The sequence below is a fragment of the Diplotaxodon limnothrissa genome, linkage group LG13 (assembly GCF_057381915.1).
Source record: "Diplotaxodon limnothrissa isolate DT_005_m linkage group LG13, D_limnothrissa_male_GT1.1, whole genome shotgun sequence".
NCBI classification, from domain to species: Eukaryota; Metazoa; Chordata; class Actinopteri; order Cichliformes; family Cichlidae; genus Diplotaxodon; species Diplotaxodon limnothrissa.
In genome coordinates, this window is record NC_140608.1 from 22779330 (window position 1) to 22803990 (window position 24661).

At 41.2% G+C, this 24661-nt stretch overlaps 1 protein-coding gene across 1 annotated transcript; it reads right to left on the reverse strand.

The window, feature by feature from the left end:
• Positions 1 to 1146: 1146 nt before the first annotated feature.
• Positions 1147 to 20907, reverse strand: btaf1 (BTAF1 RNA polymerase II, B-TFIID transcription factor-associated). Its single transcript, XM_085368916.1, has 38 exons — positions 20515 to 20907; positions 17281 to 17404; positions 16334 to 16448; positions 15658 to 15801; positions 14865 to 15064; positions 13631 to 13764; positions 13330 to 13459; positions 13181 to 13249; positions 12991 to 13080; positions 12772 to 12871; positions 12063 to 12235; positions 11689 to 11829; positions 11449 to 11573; positions 10929 to 11049; positions 10662 to 10766; positions 10303 to 10452; positions 9553 to 9695; positions 9240 to 9414; positions 8890 to 9093; positions 8215 to 8635; positions 7877 to 8061; positions 7622 to 7778; positions 7216 to 7325; positions 6893 to 7094; positions 6610 to 6758; positions 6057 to 6209; positions 5430 to 5551; positions 4849 to 5016; positions 4625 to 4702; positions 4389 to 4518; positions 4147 to 4288; positions 3903 to 4033; positions 3629 to 3751; positions 2999 to 3151; positions 2583 to 2794; positions 2320 to 2479; positions 1877 to 2047; positions 1147 to 1734 (listed from the first exon to the last, which is right to left on the reverse strand). Exons 1-38 carry the CDS (start codon positions 20526 to 20528, stop codon positions 1588 to 1590), a joined length of 5571 nt encoding a protein of 1856 aa, XP_085225042.1. The 5' UTR covers positions 20529 to 20907; the 3' UTR covers positions 1147 to 1587.
• Positions 20908 to 24661: the final 3754 nt, after the last annotated feature.

The window sequence follows — 24661 nt, forward strand, 5'->3', positions numbered from 1 at the left end:
TCTTGATTATTTGCAGTATGACTGTGACTCAAAAACATGGAGCTCTAATGCTGCTACTGCTTACTACCGCTTCTGAGTTTGTTGCTGCAACCCCCCCCAAACATGAAAAATAAAAATCTGTCAATACTAACTTTCATTACGCTCTTTGGCCCCCGCAGTAACATTTAAAGGTCTGTGCTCTTGGGCCACTTACAAATTACACTGGAAAATGTAAAGGTCAAGCTGTGAGAATGAAAAACACACTGTAACGTTAGCTTAAAAGAAACAAAACATAGCACAATCTCCTTCCTCTGATAAAATTCCCACTTTTCTGAGCACTTTTTGTACAAGATGTCTTTAGAAAGTTACAAATTAGCATCAGACAAATTAAATTTACCCACCGATCCATTTGAACCATGCTTTCCTGTGGAGTGGTAAATTTTGCATTTACCTAGGTTCAAATTAGACCAATGTGGAAATGTGTTACATGTATTCACTTCTAGTTTTTATTTTCCCTGGATGTACAACCACACCATCTACTGGCCATTGATGTCCAAAGAAAAATACATGACTCAAAGGTTTGTAGAATTTATTACAATCCCAAGATCATAAACAAAAAGCAGCAATTAGACAATTATGTACAAGTCTATTCATTTTTTAAAAATACTTATGACAAGTTTCAGGTACCAGCCACAGCTTGGCCTCCTCAGTTCCATCTCTGTAAACTTGCTTTGACGCGCAGTGCTTTCCCGGGTCAGTCTCTTTACAGTACATGTGGAGAAGGTGGACACAGAATATAGTTTCTCAAACAGGGCCTCCTGATGACCACATTTTTTGTGAACAGACTCTTCCAGGGCATGGTCTGAAGAACGGGAGTCGTCTTGACATAGCACAACCCGCTCCTGAACTCAGCGTTGTGCTATAAAAAGCCAGCACTGTGTGACGGCATCCTGTGGCTTCTTGTTACTCTGTCCCTGTTTCCTTTTCTCATACAAAAACATGTTTGTATCCATCAGGCAGAGAGGTGGGTATAACGGTGTTTTAAGACTTTGTGAGAGGTGGCGGCGGTAGTAGAAGAGGGCGCACATGAGGAAGGTGCATCTAGGTAGTAACATCTGAAGCAGTTAACACTGTTTACTCTGGCAATGTGATATGAGCAGAGGGTAGAAGGCTGTAAAAGTAGCGCCTGCTGCTGTAACTATAAATGATAACTTTACTTATGAAACACTGTGCACTTGAAAGAGTGGAAAACGTTCCGCTACTGTAGACGACGTCTTTCACAGTTGTTACATCATCACATGGTTTTATTCTCTCAGGTTTGCAAAGGACCTGGGTAACTTACCTCATGAGAATAAGTTTGAGTGATGTTGCTGCATACCTATCGACTGTAGAACGACAACGATTCAGGTCTTTGGCTGTGGGTAAGTAATCGCAGTGGGAAATGTACTGAGAGTATTATCCTTCAGGGACTCCTTAACGTTACTCTATTTAAGGTGGCGGTGTTAGGCATGTGGCTGCAGCAATAGGGGTCTCCTCGCGCTCTGACCGGGTCCTGCTCGGCCAGAGGGCGAGACGCCTGATGGATGCTGGGTGGACTTGCACACAGTGCTACTGCAGAGAGTGCATGAAGCTGTCCAGGTTGTACTCTGAATCATACTGCTGCTGGTCCCACAGCTCTCCCAAGCTGTCCAGCACTGACTTCATGGAAGTCTTTCCTGAGGTTGATGACTGCTCGCCCTTCTCACCTTTATCCTCCTGAAACACATTTACAGACAAGGGAGTTCAGCCAAACACAGGGGAAAGATGCGTGCATGTGTTAGTGGAGAACATAAAAATTTGACTGTTATTAGAAATCAGTAACAATAGTACAAACACTAGAGGACAGAGCTGCTCTCACCTTGTCGAGTGTGAAGAGGTTGAGGAGCTGGTCTGTGCCCATGCTCTGCAGGCTGGCGTTCTCTTGGCTTATAACAGTGTTAGCGATGCTCATCTTGAACTTCTGCAGTCCCATGATCTTCTCCTCCAGCGTACCTCGTGTGATCAGCCTGTACACGTTCACCACCCGTTTCTGCAAAAGACAAATGGAACGTACTAAATGCTTTCATGCCAATCTAATTTCAACTGCTTCTCTTTGCATCACTAGCTTTAGACAGCAGCAGCCTCTTGATACAATCCAAGGCTGATCCAATGTGAAACTAAAAGAAAGTCAATTCTTTACGCGGGATTTGATTGTGCAATTTCAGTGTCAGAGGAAGGTTAAGAGTCATCAAAACAACCTGGACTGCCTAAATCTGTCTACACACTGATATTCTGCTGAGCAAGTGTGTTCAACAACAGTACCTGTCCTATCCTATGGGCACGGTCCATGGCCTGCAGGTCCCTCATTGGGTTCCAGTCATGCTCCACAAACACCACGGTATCTGCACCAGTCAGGTTCAAACCCAGACCACCAACATGGGTGGTCAGCAACAGCACATCTATTGATGGGTCATTGTTAAACCTGAGGCACAGAAAGAAGAAATCCTAGTCTTGCATTCATTTAGCAAACTCGCATTGAGCAGACTTCTGTGTTTGACAGCGAGCAACTGTACAGATGAGCTAACCTGGAAACTATAGAGTGACGCTGGCCGGCCTGCACGCTGCCATCCAGCCTCAGGTATGTGACGGTGGGCAGTCTGGGTTTCAGCAGGTCATGTTCAACGATATCCAGCATACTCTTCAGCTGACAGAAGATTAGCACACGATGTTGGGCCACCACTGCCTCAGTGGCCCCCTCTGATCCTCCACCACCACCAAGTCCGCAGTCCAACAGCAGCTGAGAGCAGAAACGTGTTAGACTGAAGGCATGGGGCATCTTTGAAATCAGATACAAGTGAACGGTTGGATAACTGAATACAACAAACATCCTTATAGAATCTCTTCTTCCTACATATCTTTGTGTAAAATCAAAAAGTTATCAGGATCAAACACTTGGTCCACGGAAGACGTGAGAAAGATGACCTGAAGAGTGATATCTCACCTGTTTGAGAGCAGATAGTTTTGGCGCGTGCTGAATGTCTCGCAAGCTTGAGTTCTGTCCTGCCAGCTGCTCAGTGATGCGTTTGTACTCTGGATGCTGAGGGGTCAAGACCAAGCTGGGGTGGTTACACAGCTTCCGCAGGTACTGCAGCGCCTTAAAGAATGAAGACATAAACCCAACTATTAACACGGCGAACCATCAGCAAAGGAAAGACTGTTAAAAACTCACGTAAGGTTTTATAAGATGCAAATAATAAAAAACATTGATACAGATTTTAAGATGTCAGTCATCAGGAGGACAAATGAGGAAACCGTGTGACACTGACAAGCAAGAATTTCCTCACTGACGAGTCAAATCTCCAAATGTCAAATTTTAAGGGTAAAAGGCAAAAGAGAGATTATAAGCCTACAGTTTTCATGAGCAGGCCACTGTTTTGTCCGTCTTATATTCTGCCATGGTGTGGAAAATATGTGGGGGGTATGCAGGCACCATATTCTACTGCATAAATATTTAAGAAACATTTGCTTTTCCATTTACCAGAAAGGAACAATTCAAAGCTACACATTATGGTCAGGACAAACTTTCTTCACATATGAACCGCAAAGACCACATTTATCAAACCACACATACCTGGAAGACATGGCCTGTGGCCTTCAGCTTGGGCTTTTCCTCCTCCTCTGTAGAAGCTACAGAGATGCTGTCATCCACACTGGCCTTGGCTCTAGACTTTGCAAAGTCTTCATACAGCTGAACCTGCAGGCAGTGACGAAGCCAAAATCAATAAAACTGTGCCACTAACAAGTTTTACCAGCATGGATTCCAACCAAGACTTTGCAAACACACATTCCAACTACTGTTCATCATACTAATGTGGAATGTCTCCAAGGTCATTATGGGTCAATACCTGTAGAGGGCTCAGGTTGCAGTAATAGTCCTGAATTATTTTAGGAGGAAGATCCTGGAGGACATCCTCCTTCATCCTCCTCAGAAGGAAGGGTAGTACCTGTCGATGCAGGGCCTCCATTGCCAGGACTCCTACATGGAGAAGGCAACATTAATGGTAGGCCACATTCAGTAAGAGTAACCAGATAGAATGAGAGAAAATCTAATATCTGAAAAAACAAACAAAAACTAGGGGGTTCACATACCTGCCTCCTGCTCCCTCGATGAGCTTTTGGCGTCTCGGCTGGCTAGGATTGGTTTACCGTAGCGTGCAGCAAACTGCCTTTCTGTTCCGAGGAAGCCCGGCATTAGGAAGTCGAACAACGACCAGAGCTCCAAGACATTATTCTGAAGTTAGAGCATTAAACATTATTCCACTCTGAGCTGCAGAAAACATGGAAAGAATGGAAATCTCCATTTCCTTTTCAGATCACAAAGGAAGCCTCACCTGAATGGGCGTTCCTGACAAAATGACTCGGAAGTTGGCAGCCAATTGTTTTATGGCTTTGGACAGTTTGGTTTTCCCATTCTTGATCACATGACCCTCATCGAGGATACAGTAATTAAATTTTATATTTCTAGAAAAGTAAAAAGAAATAAAATCACTTTAAAATGCAGAACAGAAAACACAAAAACAAACAGAAAAACAAACAAAAAACAAAAAACCTTTGGAGTAGCACTCACCTAAAAAAATCTATGTCATTTCGGACAACATCGTAAGAGGCTACAACAAGATTGTGTTTTTTCACTTGGTGTTGCAGCCTGAAAAGAAGTACATGTTTACTTAGCTTCAAATAAATGCATTTATCTCTACCCACACACAAACTGTTCTTCCTCACTTATTCAATTTTACAAAAAAAATGAGAGCATGAATCATTCTCCTGCAGTCAACTCTGACTAATCCTTACCGCATCCGCTCTGTAGGAGGCCCAGTGTAGTGCAGCGGGTTGAGGTACTCTTTGGCGCAGAACTTGCCCACTTCGTCCACCCAGTGGCCAGTCAGCGTGGGAGGACACACCACCAGAGAGGGCAGGGGGCTGCAGTCTGCTGCTTTAGTCTTGGCATATTCCTGTGCCCTGAAGCGCGCGCGCACACACACACACACACACACACACACACACACACACTGAGTCACAATTTCTAACACAGCGCTTCAAACATGAGACTGGATCAGAGTTTTAAAGGTCAAAGATCAAAGGCAGCTTTAAGAATGCACCGAGCCTGGACAGACCACCGCTGGTATTCAAGCTGTCAAACCATATTCTGTCTTTTATAGGGCAATAAGGCATGTGGACGAGTAATACCTATAAAAATTATTCTCGTGGAGGTTACTCGTGTTTTGTCTGCATTTAAACCACATTAAAAATGGGCGTAAAACAACTCACACTTATTAAGCCTCTGACAATGACTGCATAGAGTAGCATAGCACTGTTTAAACAGATAATATATTTGAGCACGTACTCCATCTCTGTAACAGTGCTGTTAGTACCTGAGGTAGTGATCGCCTGCCAGAATGCAGATGGACTGCAGCGTCTTGCCGAGACCCATGTCGTCACACAGGATCCCATGCAGCTTGTATTTGTTCAGGAATGCTAACCAGTTCACTCCATCCTGCAAGATTAAACACACCAACGCTCAAATACCACAACACTGAATATCAATGTTTCACTGATTAATCATACTAATGATTAGACAAAAGTCATCAAAACAATCTCTTCAATGACACCCATCAGTTTCAGTGCCTATGAGTCAGTTACATTAGTGATGCTGAGGATGTGGCAGCGATTTCAGCAACATTTCAAACAGGATGTCTTCACTTCTGTATTACAGAGATAGATTCGTTCTCAGTAGAGCTGCTAGAAGCCAGTTCAAAGAAGAGCCAGCACATTTACTTAACCTCCATTTGACTGCTTTAAAATTTACTGTAAAGTAAACCATTTGTTGTCAGCATCTCTATCTATGTTGCCAGCCTTCCGCATTTAAGGGAACCTCAGTCTTTAATGTGGCAGAAATACGGTCACACTGGAGGTGATGAGACTAAAGCACTAAACTGTTCCAGAAGTTGTTCGTGTGTCAAAATATCCACAGGGTGGGCATCCTTAAACGTGACACAAACCTGCTGGTACTTCCGGAGCTCTGCTTTAATGGGCACCGGGATTTTGTAGTTCTCCAACTTTCTGCCATCTAGCAGCTGCTCCAGGAAGTGACGTTCTCTAGCTTTCTGCCGGATCAGGTCAGCAGACATGGCAGGAGGGTCTGGTATACCCGCCTGGTAGAAAAGAGGAAAATACATTACTCAGAGTCCAAACCAGAGGTGTCAAACATAAGGCTCGGGGCCAAAATTTGCCCAGCAAAGACTCCAATCCTGTCCACTGTACAGCTGTGGAAAATGTAAAGGTAGGTATAAATTCTGGACTTTCACAAGTTTTACAGCTTTCTTACTGATCAGGATTCATGGCGACAGATTTACTAAAGTACTATTTCTCAGCAGAAATTTTGAGGCAATTGTACTTCTTTTTCCAATATACAGCTACCCCAGGGATCAAGTTTGTACTTAAACTTCTATACCCTGTATGTAGGTCACAGTGTAAAAGGAGTTTGACATCCCTGATGTAAACATTAAATAATGATTAAAACTGCACTTTAGCCTGCTGTCTGGGTGCTCGTACCTCTAGTGGCAGCAGGCGGATGAGTGTAGCAAAGCACTGTGTGGCCATGAAACGAATGCTGTCGCTGGGGTCGCTCATACGGCCTAGCACTGGTACCACCAGCAGCACGATGTAGGGCACAATGTCCACATCCAGCTGCTCCATGACACCTGCAGGAGTCTTGGTCAAGGACAGTAAAATACAGCACAGGAATACACTAAATAAAGGCACAAATAAATCAGTTCTGGAGTGCTCTTATATCAGAAAGGTAAAAAAACTGAAAGGTAATGTCACTGAAGGATACAGGCTAAAGCCTCGATGGCGCCTTCTTGTTTGGTGCAGTCATCAATAGCAGCTAACCAGGGTAATACACACTCAAGGAAACTGTTCATGGTCTCCAGTGTGGCTATCTTGCTAAGCACACCAACACAGCGTGCTGCCATGTGACGTACTGCTGTGTATGGGTGCTGGAGGCAGGTGAACAAATGGGGCAGGTGTTCCAATAACTGCAGGAAAAGGAAAAAAAAAAAAAAAGTCCAACAATCTCCATAAAATGTCACGGATTCCAAATCCATGATAATCATAAAAAATGATCAAAGTAAATCAGTCAAAATGGATCAAACTTACCAAAGGCTTGAGTTCGGCAGCCATGGCTCCTGCCATGACTTCCAGTACTTGTAGAGAGTTGACCAATTCCTGAGCTGCAGCGTCGCCCCTCTCCAGCTGGGCCTGCCTATCTACAACACATGAAACACAATGATTCAGAGTAACAACTCTGTACATCTTAACAATGTGAAAACATGGAAGGATATAGAGAATCGGTTCAGTGAAAGGAGGCCTTTCATTCCACTGATCACTGACTCGTGAGACTCTATACAGCTTTTCGTTTCTAAGATATCTACAATTAAATCTAAAATAGCACAGTTTATGTTCCTAAGTGACAGTTACAGATCTATATTGGTGAAAATCAAGGTGACGATATTTTCACCAGTGTCTATCAAAGATCAAAATCTGATCAACATAATCAACATACCAATGCACTGATTTTCTGTTGCCACTGACGTCAGTGGTCCCACCGTATTCTCCCAAAGGTATGGCAGAGACTTTGTGAGGTCTGCACCAAAGTGCCGTGCAATAGTTGTTAGGGCGAACTCTGCACCTCGTCTCTGAATAAGAAATGGCTTCCTGCTCTGAAATGAAAGAAAAAAAGACCAAGAACAGTAAAGACAACATGGCGTTGTTGGTTTTAAGCTCAATGTGTTGAAAATGTACTTTAGTTCTTCTGTACCTCATCATTCTCTGAGCTGATGGTGCTGCCAGGAGGAAGCTCTGTGGTTGGGTTTTTTGGCGCTTTAGGAGCTGGACCCCTCTTACTGGTGATGGCAAACGCAGCTCTTTGGTGGCGATACAGAGTGATGATACCTCGAGATTTATTGACCATGTGATGCATGCCGTCTTTCTCCAAGCCACCCCCTGAAAGCATGACAATTAAGAAAACCATCAGTGTTAACACATGATTTTTATATTCACGAGTCAAACCTTTTAAAACATCACTGAAACCCCAAATTTAAAATCCTGTTTGTAGCTGACAGACTGAAAATAGAGCCAAGCTTCAAAAGGTCTCACCTTTGGCATTTTCCTGTGTCGGAGGTACGGGGCAAGCAGATGAGGGCGTGGTTGCAGAGTCCACACAGGCTGAGGCACAGAGGTTTTTGATGATCTTAGGGTTGGGGCACGGCGAGCGTCCGGCACACTGTTGAAGCAGCTTGGCTATAAAAGAGGCAGCATAACCTTGGATCAGGGTGTTCTCCTCCCTCTTGATGGCCTCCATCAGAGGCCTGACGAGTGGGTTCAGTTTGTCGGGGAGCACCTGCAGGTTAATCACGGCACAGGCTGCGATCATGTGCACACGCAGATGCAGCTGCTGCCATTCTGTGCTGGTCTCCATCACAGTCGCTTGAGCCTGCTGCCGTTTGCTGTCCAGGGCTGGCCACTGTTTGGACTTTACATTAAACCCGGCTGTTGACTCTGCAAAGATGGTGGTTACCTAGGGAACAAGCAGGAGGGGGATAAAGGGTGTGATTGAAAAAGAGTCTGATGTGTTACAGAGTGCAATATCCATTAACCTTCGAAGCCAAGAATTGTTACAGTTTTTGATCAAAAATCATTCATGGTTTTGTTGAGACACCATACCTAGATGACAAACATGCTGCAAAATCCTAATAAAGATCACGGTGCTTCACCAATCTGATAATCGTGTGTCAAAGGTTTATCAGTGCACATGTGTGTGTATTGACTTACCAGCTCACTGGCTTGATCAATGGTGAAAACGTTACAATTGAGGCGGTCCTTGAGGTCTATGTTGGCATCAGCAAGCAGTGCAATCAGCTGCTTGCACTCATTCTGCATGCGTGTGAAGGGGATGGCGATCTCATCATAATACAGCTGCTCAGACAGAATGGCCAGAAGACGAGGCAGCACGGTGGATGACACCGACTGACAATCCTGAAAAGATACGAGAGAAAACCTTTCAGCTTCTGAAAGCCCGATTCTGCTTTGCTGCCAAGTCAATAAATCTTAATCTTATTTAACAAAAAAAAAAAAAAAAAAAAAAAAAAAAAAAAAAAAAAATCTCAACAACTGAATTTTACCTTCTGCAGTGCAGCCCAGTCACAAAGCACTAATGCCACTGCGATTCGCTGCAGGGCAGACTTGGAGTTGAGATGGAAGAGCAATAGCTGAGCCAAAGATTCTGCTGGTCTGATCTCCTGGGATGCAGCATTGAGTTGAGGGTCACAAATACACCGACACAAAGCCCCCAGCAATCTGGATTACACAGGTACAAAGAGAGCAGTCAGTGCAAACGCAACCTCGATCACTTAGTCAGCAATTCCAGTTATTTCTTGAGAGTTAAAGATCATTAAGTTAAAGAGTTTTCTTCCCATTATAACTATGAAAACTTACTTGGCAGCCATAAGTCGAGCACGAACTACTACATAGTCCCTCGTAACTGGGTCATCTGTCACCGTCTCTGCACCCGCTATATATTCCTGAACAGTTTCCTTCACCTGACTGCTTGCTTGACGTCCCTTTGTGCCACATTTATCCTGTTTGAACAACATGATATTAGTTAAAGTTTGTTTTATTTCAGAAGATGCCAAATCTACATGTTTGACGTGGTTTTAAGAGTGGAAAGACACCTTCTGTAGACATTTGTCCGCTTCCCTTCTTTTAACACTATTAGTTCATTACATGCAAAGCAAACCTGTCCATCCCAAGTTCTTTTTATTGTTCCTCAGTTCCGCCACACCTCGTTAAACCGGCATTTAAGCCACTTGGTGGGTGGGTGCACGCTTCTGTGTGCCAGTGCATCCCCTGTCTCTTATTTCCTCCTCCAGACGGTTAAGGTTTAAGCTCCACTGGCTCAAAAATGCAGAACATGGCTGTAAGACTCTTATTGTCTGCCAGTCTGTAACCTAGCAACCACAGCAAGGTGCACTGACTTGTGTGATAGGGAATCTGCATTATTTGCATGAACCCATTGATAAAAATAGAAGTGGAAACACTGAATCATTCCAAATTATGTCATGCTGACCTTTTGTTTAAATGTATCATATTAATTCCTGTCACTGTAAAATTGCTCCTTCCTACTTCTAAAACAAAAGATACGCTGAAAATAAAAGTTTTTGTGTGTATAAAGATAAAGTATACAACCTTGGAGCGGGCTTTTACTTCCAGCAGCATGTTCAGGTCTATTGGAATGTGGGAAGCTTGCATCATGAGACAGAGCCAGGCACCCATCCATGGACAGCTGGCTGCTACCACATACTGTTGGGGGGCCTGAGACAGCAGCTCCATCCACACCTGCACATAAAAGACGTAGATTAACAATGCAAAAAAATCAAAGTCTCCCATATGTGCTATCCAAGTATAAAAAAAAATAAAAAATTTAACATTTACATTAAAAATCGACAATACAGCATCGTCTGTATCGTTCCAGCTGTGTTTTATAACCAAAGTTGGACAGAGTTTGTCATTTAACCCAAAGTAGTTAGGTGAGTCATGTAACAAACCTTTAGGATCAGTTCAAGGATTTCCTCATTGCTCTCTAGTATGCAAGACTGGAAGATATGCCGCAGCATGTCTTGTAGGATGGGATTTATCCACGCTGCACAGCTCTGGAACAGCAAAACCACAAAAACGCCACCTTATTATTAGGGATGCAATTCAGTTTAAAGCTGGATTAAGAGCTAAAAAAAACAAAACAAAAGAAATATTTTGCTCATATTTTTGTAAATACATGTAGATGTACTATCCGATTATTATTGTTAGATCTTTACCTGGTCAGCTTTAGACAGTAGTGTGTAAAGCGTTTCCAGTGCTGCTCGTCTTACTGATGATATAGTGTGTCTCAAGAATGGCCATACCCGAGGAACCAGAACAGTTAGTGACTGCTGCATGCTGGGATGAGAAAAAAAAAAGGGTCATAGCTAAAGAGTTGGCGCTCGTCTAATTTTGTGCTTGTGGTTCTGTGGGGTGTATTGTCTGTTTGTGCCCTTTTATGGAAAATTAGGTCATTTAAAAAGTGTTTAACACAAAGTACTGTTGTGAGTTGGCTTTCACCCCAAGTTACTAATAATGTCAGTTAATGTCAGGTCACTGACAAAATTCTATGACAGCACTTAATGCTCTTATGAAGACACCCTGCAAAAGCTGTGTATGGTTTGGAGTCAAGGTTTGAAATATGGAATCGCTGGAACCAATTTCTGGTATTGTGAGTCTCCTATTATTCAATAAATCAACAGTATTTTTTGATATATTACTTTATTAGTCTCTTTTTTGCATAAGCTTGAAACTGACCTGCATTGTCGAACCTGTGGATAGGTTAGCAGCGAGGACAGCAAAGTCATAATGCTATTGGTGGAAGCAGTCAGATCGTCCAGGTCTAAAAGTGCATCCCATAGTGTGTTCACTATGAAGGGTACCTGAGAGACATTAAGTTTTCAGACTAAATTAATAAGCAACAAGGACAGCAGAAAGTTTAACTACTAACAGAATGCACATTTCACCACAGAAATTGAAACTGGTTTTGTTTCACACCTTATTGGGCAGTAGCTGCACCAAGCCCCTGACCACAGGGATGAGGGCTGCAGCTGCCACGGCCCTGACATCGTCATCCAAGTCCTGTAGGCCGTCTGTGATTGCAGGGAGCACACGGGGAAGTAAAACAGCAATCAAGTCCTTTGACACAAAAGAGAAGATGAAAATCAGCATGTGTGTATACAGCATCAGAAAGCGAGATAACAACGAGAACATATGCGTCCAGTCTGAAAAAAGCTTTTTGTCCAAGTATAACACCTCCTGTTCCCCACAATTCACATTCATGGCCACACGCTACTCGAATCAAATACAATGTCGAATCTTGCTATTCTTATTCAAAACTCATCATATGCACAGTGATAGAGATGGTGTACCTGACGAACAGCCAAGGTATACTTGATTCCCAGCAGGCCTCCATGACGCACCTCCCACTGGTCCTCTTTCAGCAGCTTCAGTAGGACATCTACCGTCCTCGAAACACCAGATTCATTCATGTGGCGAAGGGCCACACCCAGTGTCTGAGCACACGTCTCCCTAACAGGAGCCACTACCTGTCAAAAGGAAGAGAGCAAGATTGTGATAGAAAGAGTTAAATCAAAGCCAAAGACACAGATTGAGCTGAGTGACACACATCTGACAAACATAAGTAAAAAGTTTGGCTTCCTCCTACAGGCTAAACATGGTAACACACTGTCACAATCAGACCTCAATTCCCTGCATCTGTGAAGTCCTAGTTTATCTAGTTTATGCTAAATTAATAATTTACTGAGAATTTACTTTAATTTCTTTGAAAACAGTGATTTTGGAAGGAATTTTATAAAGAAATGTAGCACCCAATCAAAAAAAAAAATGTTTATTATATACATGTGTCACACTTAAAAAAAAAACAAAACAAAAAACAAAACAACCCCCCCCCCCAAAAAAACAAAAAAGTAACCTTTAGCATTGTCCCTACACAGCCTGCAAATTCCTGGAATGGAGAGTGCTGAACCTTTCAGTAAGGCGCGTAAGGGAATGTACAAAGGAGTGGAAAAACTCTAGGACAAATATGTTCAAAAAACATTTGTTGATAAACAAACAAACCTACCTCATCAGATACAAAATCGCCAAAGCGGTCCAAAGCAAAGACACACAGCAGCCGGATGACCACGTCTTCTATCCATTCCTGATGCTGCCGTAACATCTGCATCAAAATATCAGTACAGTCTGGGTCATGTCCGATTCTCACTCAGCTGTTTAAAAAAAAAAAAAGCAAAAAAAAAAAAAAAAAAAAAAAAGCCTGAAGATGTGGTTGAGACCTACCTGTTCTGCAGTGCTTCCCACCACCTTCCCTCCCTCAGCACCATGGGACTTGAGGATTTCTCTAAGACCGGTGCCTGCACCATGACGAACCTGAGAAACAAAAACAACACATGTGGTTATTCTTTGAGCCCACTCTACCCCCTCTCATTCAACTTACATTATCAAGTGAAAATAAGTATTGTGTTTTTACCTCCCACGAGGGATTGAAGAGGTCATTGCAAAGCTCCTCACAGAAGCTCTCCAGAGGCCACTCGTTCGTCTAAGGAGAAAACAATAACGCATCAGCTATTTGACACTGTCATCTATACCAGCTTCACCGACTTGTTTCTGATTGCTTACCTCCTCGAATAGACTGGAGTTATCCGGAACGTTGTCGACTAGGATCTTATGCTCTGTTGCTGGTTGCTCAGTGACTACGTTGGTGGTTTTTCTTCGTTTCTCCTCAGGTTCACCTTCAAAACTGTCGTTACTAAAGGTTAAAGACAAATGAAAGTCACAGGATATGATAACTCTCGAATCTTAAAAAACTAAGTACGCTGACAAAAAAAAAAAAAAAAAAAAACCCCATGTAAAATACAACACATGCACTCTTCTAAACATACAGTTTTGATTAGAATCCAGAATATATAGATAGTCCTACCTCTTTTCATTAGGATCCATGTCTCTGGATCTTTGCTTTGCTACCAACTTGGCCATCCTCTTAGCCTTATTTTTCTGACGACTGCTCATGCCTGGTCGGAACTCTGAGTCGATCAATTCAGCTGCCTGAATGGTCTAAAAAACAAAAGAGTGGTGTTAATTAAGAAATTCCTCCTCTAGTGAATCTCAAAGTGGGGATACTGTTTCAAGAAAACTTTCCAATTATAATAAACAGCAACTCTAAGCTGACAGCTGTTGAGTCTGTTTCCACAGGCCCCGCTAGTTTAGAGACTTATTCCTCATGAAGAACGAAAAACAAGACAGAACATCTTCAACCGGTCTTTAACTCGCTAACGAGGGAGAGCTTTGGTCAGAACCAGGTGGTGGAGCATAATGCTCATCACCTGTCTCTAGCCCAAATCCTTCAAAGAGCAGCTCTCTATTGACAAACTGTTACAATACACATCACAGCACAAGCACCTCCCACTGTAAAACCCCCCCAATGGTGCTAAGACAAGGCACTGTGTATGTGTGTGTGTTCCTGCTCACCAAAAGGATCATAAAAGCAGGAAGTGTACAACACAAGAAACAGATCTTTCAGATACAATGTATCTACAATAAAACCCACGTCAGCCTCACCCAGCACCAAATTGGCTGGACAGGTGGTCAGAGACAAAGGAATGTCTTTGATTCTATAGTTTGAACTAAGACTTTACAAATTTAAGAAACACAATGACAACATTCAACAATTTGACTTAACAACAGCATTCCCTCTGCCTATTCACACACAAACCATTTTAATTTCCTCATCCTGTGCTTGACTTTCTGCAAACAAGTGTTCCAGCAAATGAAGAACCATAGTGACAGTTTCAACAACTGGAAGCTGCCACAAATATTGATGAGGCAGAAATAAAAAAAGATGATGAATCTACTCTATTGCTATGCCGTGCATACTCACAGGAAGCGTGCAGAACTTCACAAAAAGGGCCCACGACATGAAAATCAAACTACATGACCCATTTACAAACAAAACAAAAACAAATCTGGCACAGACAAGTTTTTAATACTGCAGTGCAACAGGTATAGGTATAAACTGCAATAGCATCTTTTAAGCCTAAAAAGTTCTGGCTACACTGAGAGGTATGTTTAAGACTTCCCTTTGACAATTCATTAAACTCAAAGAGACAAAATGTGTGCTAACATATGGTGACTCGAGAGGTCCGAGTGAGACTCACCAAGTGGTTTCCGGAGCTGGATCCAGCTGTGGCTTTGCTTCCGTGTGCTCTGAGGGCATTGGGTTGACAGGTATAGTCCAGGTCCTCGTCGTTGAACAGCTCATCTGTGTTCATCCCAATAGCAGCACCCATATCTAGACCCAACTTCTTCTGAAGAAGCTTTCTCTGGCATGCAAGACGTTCTTTGGGGTCCATCTCACCTGAGAACAAATGACAGGAAGTTGGCTGGAAACTTTAGAAACTTTGGCTCAAAGTGCATGTAGCTGACAAAACCCCCCCAAACAAACAAAAGATTTACGTTAAACAACAGACAGCATTATGAATGGTCTTGAATGTCACACTGAACTTGTTAAATTTAGTAAACAGTAATATTGGGACCAAGAATGAGAAGTCAAATGAGGCCAAAGGGAAACGACATTACGTGCGTTACGACATACACAGGAACTACAAATTCAAATGACCACCAAAAGATAAGAACGAACAACTTTCTCCTTTCAAACTGTATTCAAATTTGTAACAAAGCAGTCTTAATGGTCAGGTTTGACTGGCATTTGTCCAAACACATTTCAACCTGTTACAATGGTCTTCATTTTAAATCAAAAACTTATTAGATAATGTCTTTCCTCAATGGAAAAAAACAAGCAGGAAAATGCAGATTTAAAATCTTCCACTTTGGTAAACGCCACATACAATCAGACAAGAGGCCGTGCAGGTTCAGACGTGTGCATGGGAGAGGGTGTAAGAGCATAGATGTTATTGCAGCTGAAATAATATTTGAAGAGTCACTACAAACCAGTTTTGTCATCCTGCAGCTCAAATTCGGCCCCAGCAGATCCCAGCAGAGATGCCCCGTGTTTCAGCAGGCGGGAGATGTCAAAGTGGTAGAAACTCAACCGGTCGCAAGATGTTTCTTCTGGAGACAGGTCTTCACAGGACTCTTTACAGAACAAACACAAAGTTTCATAATATTAAATTGTCATTTCAAATGGTGTAGCCAAGTGAAAATGAAAGGGAAGGTGCAATATTCAAATTGTAGGTAAATTAGCACAGAGCATATAACACAGAGAAGGTTATAACTCGCAAAAACAAAAAGACAATGATGCAACATTTCACTATTTTACAAAAAATATTAATTAGTGTGAAACTAAACAGACAAAAAGACATCAATTTGGGGCATGGACACCTACTTTAGGCATCTTTTCCAGTTCACAACAGAGGGCATCATGTGTTAAACCAGTATGTATTCAATTACACCCTTAAGCACCTAATAATTAGTACACAAGTTTTCACACAAAACAGTCACTTTATGAACTGATATGAAACCTAAGTCAAACCTATGTGGTCTGAATTTTTTCATAAGCATGTTTGACCAAAAGAATAGATCACTTCACAAAAACAAATGATTATTGTGATGCATATACCTCCAACTCATCACTTAAATATTTTAATGAGAAGGCACAAATGCTCACCTTCTTTAGGCTTTGGAGCTGGTTTCCATTCAGGAATATTCTTCACAATGGCCTCTACAGCTTGGCCTGCTGCTATACGGGTGTCCCAATTGGGACTCCTTAGATAGGTCAAGACCTTATAAATGACAGAAAAGAGATTGCATTGACTCTTTGTACAATTGGCTGCAAACAGAAAGTTTTAACAGATACAGCCAAAGAGGTGTACCCAAGATAGCCATATTTTAAGACAGCTGCTGACAAAAACAAAAACATATAGAGTCTGATCTTGTGATGCACAGGAATTACTTGTACATAATCTGACATTGTTATTTGAAAATTTGCCCATGTTTAAATTGAGCATTCATCACTGCAACTTAATATACACCTGATTGTAAACTGTGATAAGAGAAAAGCGCCCCAGTTAAACCCCATACAATCTCACAAAGCTCAAGACTATAGGATTGTTCTGTATACAATAATGAAGCTCAGCTCATTAATCTGGTTGGAAACACAGATGCCTTAAGACATTATTAATATTCCACACATCTGAGTGTGAGAGCACTTATGGATACTCAGGCTGGTATAGCCAACAGGGTTGTTTAGAAAAAACAAACAAAGACGACATTCTGATACTGCTGGGTTTTCTTTCCCTTTAAGTCCCAACTTGAAGCTGAGAAAAAGTTCACCAGCAGCTACACAAAAACAGTTGCAGTCTGCATAACCAACTCTATTTGGACAGCAAACATGCAAAGCAAATATGGCGTCAAGTCACCAGAAGCATTGCACTACTACAGACAACTTAAAAATATTGTTCTTCTTTTGCAAGAAATTCTCAAAATATTTGTCACATATGTACACCTTACAGCTATGAAGGTGTGTACACATGAATATACACAGAAAAATATTTTTTCTGCTCGATAGCCTGTGACAACCCTCACAGCTAATCACAATTATATGAAAATACACACCTTTGATAAGAGGTTATTAAGCTCATGTGGGTGGAGTTTAACCACTTCTCCAAGCTGCTGGGCTGCTGCTTTCCTGGTTACTGGTGTGGTTCCAGTGTCGAGCAGGATAAATAATCGGTCAAGTCTAAAGACAGGTTACAAGAAGCACACAAAAGAAAACAAATCAAGGTTGAAAGTAGTCAGTAGAACATCAGCGTGGACCTTCTTGACAGCCACTGTCCAGTCAGCAAATTACACAATGTTTAACAGTGGCAGCAGAACATTAACCTGTTGGATCACTTAATGTTCAAACATGATGTAATGAAGATTTAAGATACTGAAAGCATTTTTTTCCTAAGAATGAAGCTCTCAATGTTACCCATTAATATAATTGGAGTTAAGTCAAGTCAAGTCAAGTCAAGTCAACTTTATTTGTCAATTCTGCCACATGTACAGGACATACACAGAATAGAAATTGCGTTACTCTCAAACCCTAGTGATTAGAAAAATGCAAATAAAATAATTAAAAAGTAAAAATTTAAATAAATACAATACAATTTTACGTATAACAAAAAAAAAAGCTATGCAATATACAATATACAATATTCAAGTAAGAAGGCATAGTGGTGCAAAATAGGAAAATAGTGCAAATGGAGATTTAGTAGTGTACGGTAAGAGATAGTGTAACAACAAAGTCTTATGAGGTAATGGCAGTCCAATGCTCCACAAAGTGACTGGAGCAGGCCAGTGAGTGCGTCAGAGAGTGAGTGTGTGTGTGTGTGTGACAGAGTTCAGTGAGACCGTGGTGGAGAAGAGGGGAGAGGGGGGCAGAATCGGGAGGGAGTTTAGCTTCCTGACAGCCTGATGGATGAAGCTGTCCTTCAGTCTGCTGGTCCTGGCCTGGAGACTCCGCAGTCTCCTCCCTGACGGCAGCAGCTTGAAGAAGCTTTGCATTGGGTGCGTGGGATCAGCCGCTATGCAAAGGGCTTTTTTAGTGAGACGGGTGCTGTAAATGTCCTGGAGGGAGGGGAGAGAGACACCAATGATCCTCTCTGCAGCTCTCACTATGCGTTGGAGGGTTCTATGGCAGGACGCATTGCAGGCTCCAAACCACACAGTGATGCAGCTCGACAGGATGCTCTCGATGGTGCCTCTGTAGAAAGTGTACATGATGGGGGCTGGAGCTCCTGCTCTTCTTAGTTTGCGGAGAAAGAAGAGACGCTGCTGTGATTTCTTGGCCAGTGCTGTGGTGTTGTACGTCCAGGAGAGATCCTCTGTGATGTGCACACCCAAGAACTTGGTGCTGCTCACTCTCTCCACAGACGCTCCGTCAATGGTCAGAGGAGCATGTTGGGTGTGCATTCTCCTGAAGTCCACAACAATCTCCTTCGTCTTCTCCACATTCAGAGAGAGATTGTTGTCAGCACACCATGTGGCCAGGCGTCTCACCTCACTTCTGTAGTCGGTCTCATCCCTGTTGCTAATGAGACCCACCACCGTTGTGTCGTCCGCAAACTTGATGAAGAGGTTGGAGCTGTGTGATGGAGTGCAGTCATGGGTCAGCAGAGTGAAGAGGAGGGGGCTCAGCACACATCCCTGCGGGGCCCCCGTGTTTAAAATGATGGTGCTGGATGTATTACTGCCGACCCGTACTGCTTGAGGTCTTCCGGTGAGGAAATCCAACAGCCAGTTGCACAGTGAGGTGTTGAGCCCCAGCTGGACCAGTTTTTGAATGAGCTGTTGGGGGATTATAGTGTTGAATGCTGAACTGAAGTCTATGAACAGCATTCGAACATATGAATCTTTTTTGTCCAGGTGTGTGAGTGCTGAGTGGAGTGCAGTGGATTTAAAATTAATTAATTAATTAATTAAATCTGCATCATCCTGGAATTTTACGATCAGTCCATCTGTTTTTGATGCTCTACGGTGCAAATAATTAAAGATGTAAACTAATTAAAAGAGTCACTACTTTATTTTCTTGGCTTTGCACCCAAGCAACCTGCCTAATGATTCCAGTCTTTCACCAAGGTCATTAGCAGTCTATTAATAAAGTGAAGTGGATTAGGGATGTGCAGATATCCCTTCAGGTTCTACAAACACTTAATCTGGACAAGAGATGAACGCACACTAATATACACACAACACGTGGACTCGACACAAATTTTAGAAATTCTGTTTACAACAAGAATATTTGGAAGAAATCAAACGTCTCTAAAAATCAGTTTTAAAATTTGGACTTAAAAAAAAAAACTATCATCGAAGTGTGACTGTTTAGGTTTCTAATATTAACATAACTGGTTAAATATTAGAGAAGTATACTTCTCTAATATTTAACCATTGTTGGAGTCATTTACTTTCAGAACTTTTCCAATGCAGCATTTGCTTTGGAATGCAATGGGCTTTTCTTTTGTGTTTTTTAAAATCTTTCAGATGTGGGTGTGTGATTTTCATGATTCACTCTGTGTAATGAACTCTGAAGGCAGAGGAGGTAAGAAGGATGCCCCCACCCCCTTTCCCCCCCTTCTGTGTGCAGTGTTCCTATGTGACCCCTGTTTAGTGTGCTGTTATGAAAACTAAACTAGCCCCTGAAACACACTTAAGTCAAAATTATCCCTGCCATCTCTGTGTTTTGTTACAATGCAAAGGCATGAACTGGAGCACTTAAGAAGTTTCATAAAGGATCTTCTTGATCTATAAGGAAAACCTGCTGGGCTGGAATCAGAAAACTGGACTTACATGCCATCAGCTACACAAGAGCCGTGAAGTCTTCAGTACCAGAGAAACAACATAACAACAATCCCCCAACAAACTATAGGTGGACTACACCTGAGTGTATTTACGGTTGACTTACAGGTGCAACTGTTCCGGACACTGACATTAACTGGTTGTGCATGCAGAGGCGGCTAGCCAGTGGTGGCATCTCTTGTTTGCAAAGCAGCTTTACTGACATAACTCCACAGCAACGTTAATTAACCTGTACTTAACGCCGGCATCAGCAGAGTGTTACAGAGTACTGGGATGTATTTTAATGTCGCACCTGAAAGTGAACACGAGCCCAAACTTACGTTAACACTTCGAGGGATATCACAAGAGGCGACCAATTCACACTGTAACATTACACTTGCTAACGTTTGTCAGGCGTCGCCATGCCATTCTCTTCCTAATCAAAAGCTAGCAGGTATTAGCAAGCCCGCTAGCTAATAGCTAAAAAAAACCCTGGGATAGATAAACAGAGCTACTACAGACGTATCTTACCTCGATACAGCCATGGTCAGTTATTGTGGGCACTTCAGCGTCCTACATCCAACAGGCACCCGACAACTTGAAACTTTTCTTGCTACGCTGTTTCCAGTACGACAGATAACAGCAGACAGTCATTAGCTAGCTAGCAGCTACCGCTAGCTAGCCGAGGCCCCAACAGTGTGCTTCTGTCTACCAAAGAGAGAGAGTTCACAACCAATTCATGTCTTCAAAGTTGCCCCGGTCGTCTCTCTGCTGTCTTCTTCCACAAAATATCGCCAAGTACCATTAACATAAAGCCCAGTTCACCCCTCAGAACTCTTCGCAGATAAATATTTTAACCTGATAAGATTTAAAGAGTTATTTTGTTGCACGTTGAGGACGACCCAGAAGACTGTTTTTATATGAGGAGCCATCTTGCATTTATTCCTTCCTCCATAGCAGGCGGAGGCTGATTGGTTACAAGGGTCGGAGAGAGCCAATCAAAACACGCGTTAAAAGAGGAAACGAATCGAAAGGGAAAAAACACCCGAAAAGAATACTTTTTTCTTCAGATGTGTCTATACATTGTTGCACCTTATATTGCTATAGTTATTTTTTATTCTATATGTTAGCAGCTTATATCATATTAACATATTAACAGCAGAATATGTGTCATAGTTATATCATTGATTGAATTTGCATCTAGTATAAAATTATTTAAGATGGATTTTTTTTTAAATGTTTCAGTGTATTTCCACAGAAATTGCAGACATTTCTCTCAGTCGTGATGATTCAACGTCTCAACTGAGCTTGAGCTGACCATGGTCCTGAAAGGTTCATCTTCTCAGTTTCTTGCTTTTCTTGTGTCTTCTTCCTTATAGAAGCATGAAGAAACACTAAAGGGGGCTAAAACACAAACACTTTACTTCCAAGGTAGCTGTTCTCATGAATACAAGAAAAAAAGTGGCGACTATCATTTCTCAGTATGTCTTTAAATGACACCTTTCATAGCCTTTAATTCTGTCAAAAGTGTGATTATTCAGTGTTCATGTGTGGTGTAGCCACTTTCATCCCAATATGTGGCCTTTGTTTTTCTTTGCAATGAGACATAAAGGATGAATTTAAAAAACCTCAATTGCCTTGTCACAGACCACAGGATTCGTGAAGTGCTGTCATACAAATCAAGCTTCTTTGTTTATTTTAAGTGTAGTTTTCTAGTCTATCAAGCATCTACAACAATATTTTTTGTATGAGAAAAAAAACACCAGATTGCAGATACACAAGCTGTCACGTAGACTAAGCACAGCATGCACAGTGCACAAAGAGTTTTAAGTGTCATGGATAGTATTATAGATAGTACTGTAAAGAACTCAGGCCTTTGGAATTATTTCAATTCAGTGATTTGAACCTGAAATGATTTTTTATCACATAATGAATATCCTGTCTTTTTTCAGATTTTTTTTTTGTTATGAAACATTGTTATGCAATATCTAAAATAAGCACAGGGCAGTGCGATTTGGAATGCAATCTGTGCTCACATTTAGATTACACCAAATCCCACTTATATAGGTTTAGAGAGGATTATAAAAGTCATTTTAATTCAAATACGTTTAATCTTGTATTTTTTCTCCACAACATAATTAAATTAGTGAACATATTCTCTTGATTTAGTTTACTGAAACCTGAACATTTACTGTCACCATCCTCCCGTCTGTTCTGTGCTGGATATCAAGTGCAGTTGATTTCACTGATTGCACAACAACACATCTATAGTTAGGCTTTTTTTAACAGGTTTAAAAAAGAATAGGAACACTTTTTAGACAAAGAATTGGAAAACTAATGTAAAAATGTGTGAAACAATATTTGTCTGAAAAAATAATATCACAAGAGAGTTACTTCATCCATGCCTGAAGTGGATTTTCTGCAGAAATACCTGCAGTTATTTGAAATGAAGCGATCATAAATATAGGGCTGACAGTTCTCAGATCACAGCTACAAACATTCTACAGCCACAGTCACAGTGCAACATATCAGGAGCCCACATCTCTTTTCAATTGACTGCTAAGATCTCGATGATATTTATGTATTTGTACTATCTGTACTGTCTTTTGAACGCAGTTGTGGCAAATACATAAACTAAACATGCAATATGATAGAGAATATATTTCTTAGAGCTTCACTTTTTTATCCCTCAGTGTGTGTAAAGTGTATGAGCTCATAAATCTTGAGGAGGATCAGTTGCTGTTGAGCATTAAAATGTAACTGTTTTTTTATTTTTCCTCTTTGTTTGTGTGTAATGTCCCAATGTGATCCCTGTTTAATCTGTAAGTGGACTCTCATTAAAACTAAACCACGCTTTTAACAATATTACATCAAATTTACTGAATACGTGTTAGCTCAGTACAGTGTGAGCGTTTGTAATGCTTAGCTAGCTAGGTGACACTGGATTATAGAAACAGCAGAGCCATTTGAAGGCTTAACACTCTGTCTCACACTGAGCTTTAAAACTCTAACAGAATTATTTTACCCAACTAAAAAACTTTTTTACTGTGTCATAGAACTAATTTAGCACGCTGCATCTCATCAACAATTAGAAAGCTAATGTTAGCATGCTAATGTTAGCACCTTGTCACTTGACAACCATCTTGAAACCCCTCGGGGTTATTGGCATTTTTTTGAAGCAATATCTTAAAGATCGATTATAAATATATTGATCAATCATAGAATATATGTATATATGCACCACATCTCCTCCTTAACAGTTTGGCCTATCTGAACATAGATAGATTGCATGATCATCACAGAGATTATTAACATCTTTTTTTTTTTTTAAGATTTATTATATATCCCAAATCGTTTGATTTTAGTATGTATTATATTCATCTTATCATCCTCCCACGAATTTGGTGTTATATTTGCCGTTTGTTGCAAAAGTCATACTCAACCCATATCACTCATGTAGCTTAAAGATCATCAAATTTTCTGACCGCCACAGAATTTTGTTTGAGTTGCCACTAAATGCAATATGAAGAATTAGAAATAAAGTCCTTAAATATCACAGAGAAACAGCTAAACAAACAACAATTCATTCAAGTAAAGTCGAAGACTTTTTGGACGATCATCAGGCCTGCACAGACCCTACAGCAAGTACTGCTAAACCTTAGGTTAAACTTCAATTTCAAAATGTTTTGTGGATGTTGGCAATCATTACTGTGTTATATACAGAATAATATAAATTAATTACAACGGAGGCAGCAGTTTGAGGTTAAATAATGACCCTGTGGGTAACTGACAGCCTGGATGTGAATCCAGTAGGGTACAATGTGTATTACAATTGGGACTGTGAATTATTGACCAGTAATAATGGTCATTTTTACTGGCCATACCAACATTATGACATTCCATGTAAACGTCACAACCAAGGTTTACAGATGAATTTTAGTTGTCTTTAAAACTGAACAAGTTTCTCTTTAGCCTGACTATGTAGCTTGCGGGGAAAATAAACAATACACATATGTATTTATTATCACAATATGAAGTAGTATAATTAAAGACAATAAGCAAAATGAAATAACTTAACCAGGCATGTCTGTGCCGCTCAGACACTGACAGAAATAATTAACAGTTATTACTTTACTTTTACATTACTTTTTATAAAAATAATGGACTAACACAAACATTTTGAGATAAAACTACTGACATTTTTGATACAAAATGCCTGGTACAGGGATACTGAATGACAGTTCAGGATCTCTTTAATGCCTTCTTGCCAGTATCCACTTTGCTTGTTTGAGTTTTGCTTTTGGCTAGCGCATGGAGACAAGGAGTCACTTTCACACTATACCATTCAGATGTGGGTGGACCTAAAAGTGCACCGATAAGATCCATTCTCAGCAGTGTAAGCTACTCCCTATTGGTCCTTTAAATCTTCACAGTACTGTATCTTTCTGAGGAATGCCTCAAGCCAAGATAGCACTTAATTAACCAGCTGCTGACAGTCTCATGTTTCATGTTGCAACCATGAGTCATTCTTTGACTGTGAAGTCAAGTGATAACCTCAAGGACTACAAATGAAGCTGATGCTGAAGTGCCAATAAGTTCTTCTAATCCTCTAATAGCCATTTCAAATGCTCTATCTGACATCACTTTTAGTTTCTGGTATTAGTTATTCTATTAGACT

What these genes read in the sequence shown, in the direction of transcription:
- btaf1 (XM_085368916.1), bottom strand. An exon ending in ACTCCAGTCTATTCGAGGAG is followed by an intron (nt 13,250 to 13,329) that starts GTAAGCAATCAG and finishes TTTTCTCCTTAG; the next exon opens with ACGAACGAGTGGCCTCTGGA. An exon ending in GCAACCTGAGCCCTCTACAG is followed by an intron (nt 3,752 to 3,902) that starts GTATTGACCCAT and finishes CACTGCCTGCAG; the next exon opens with GTTCAGCTGTATGAAGACTT.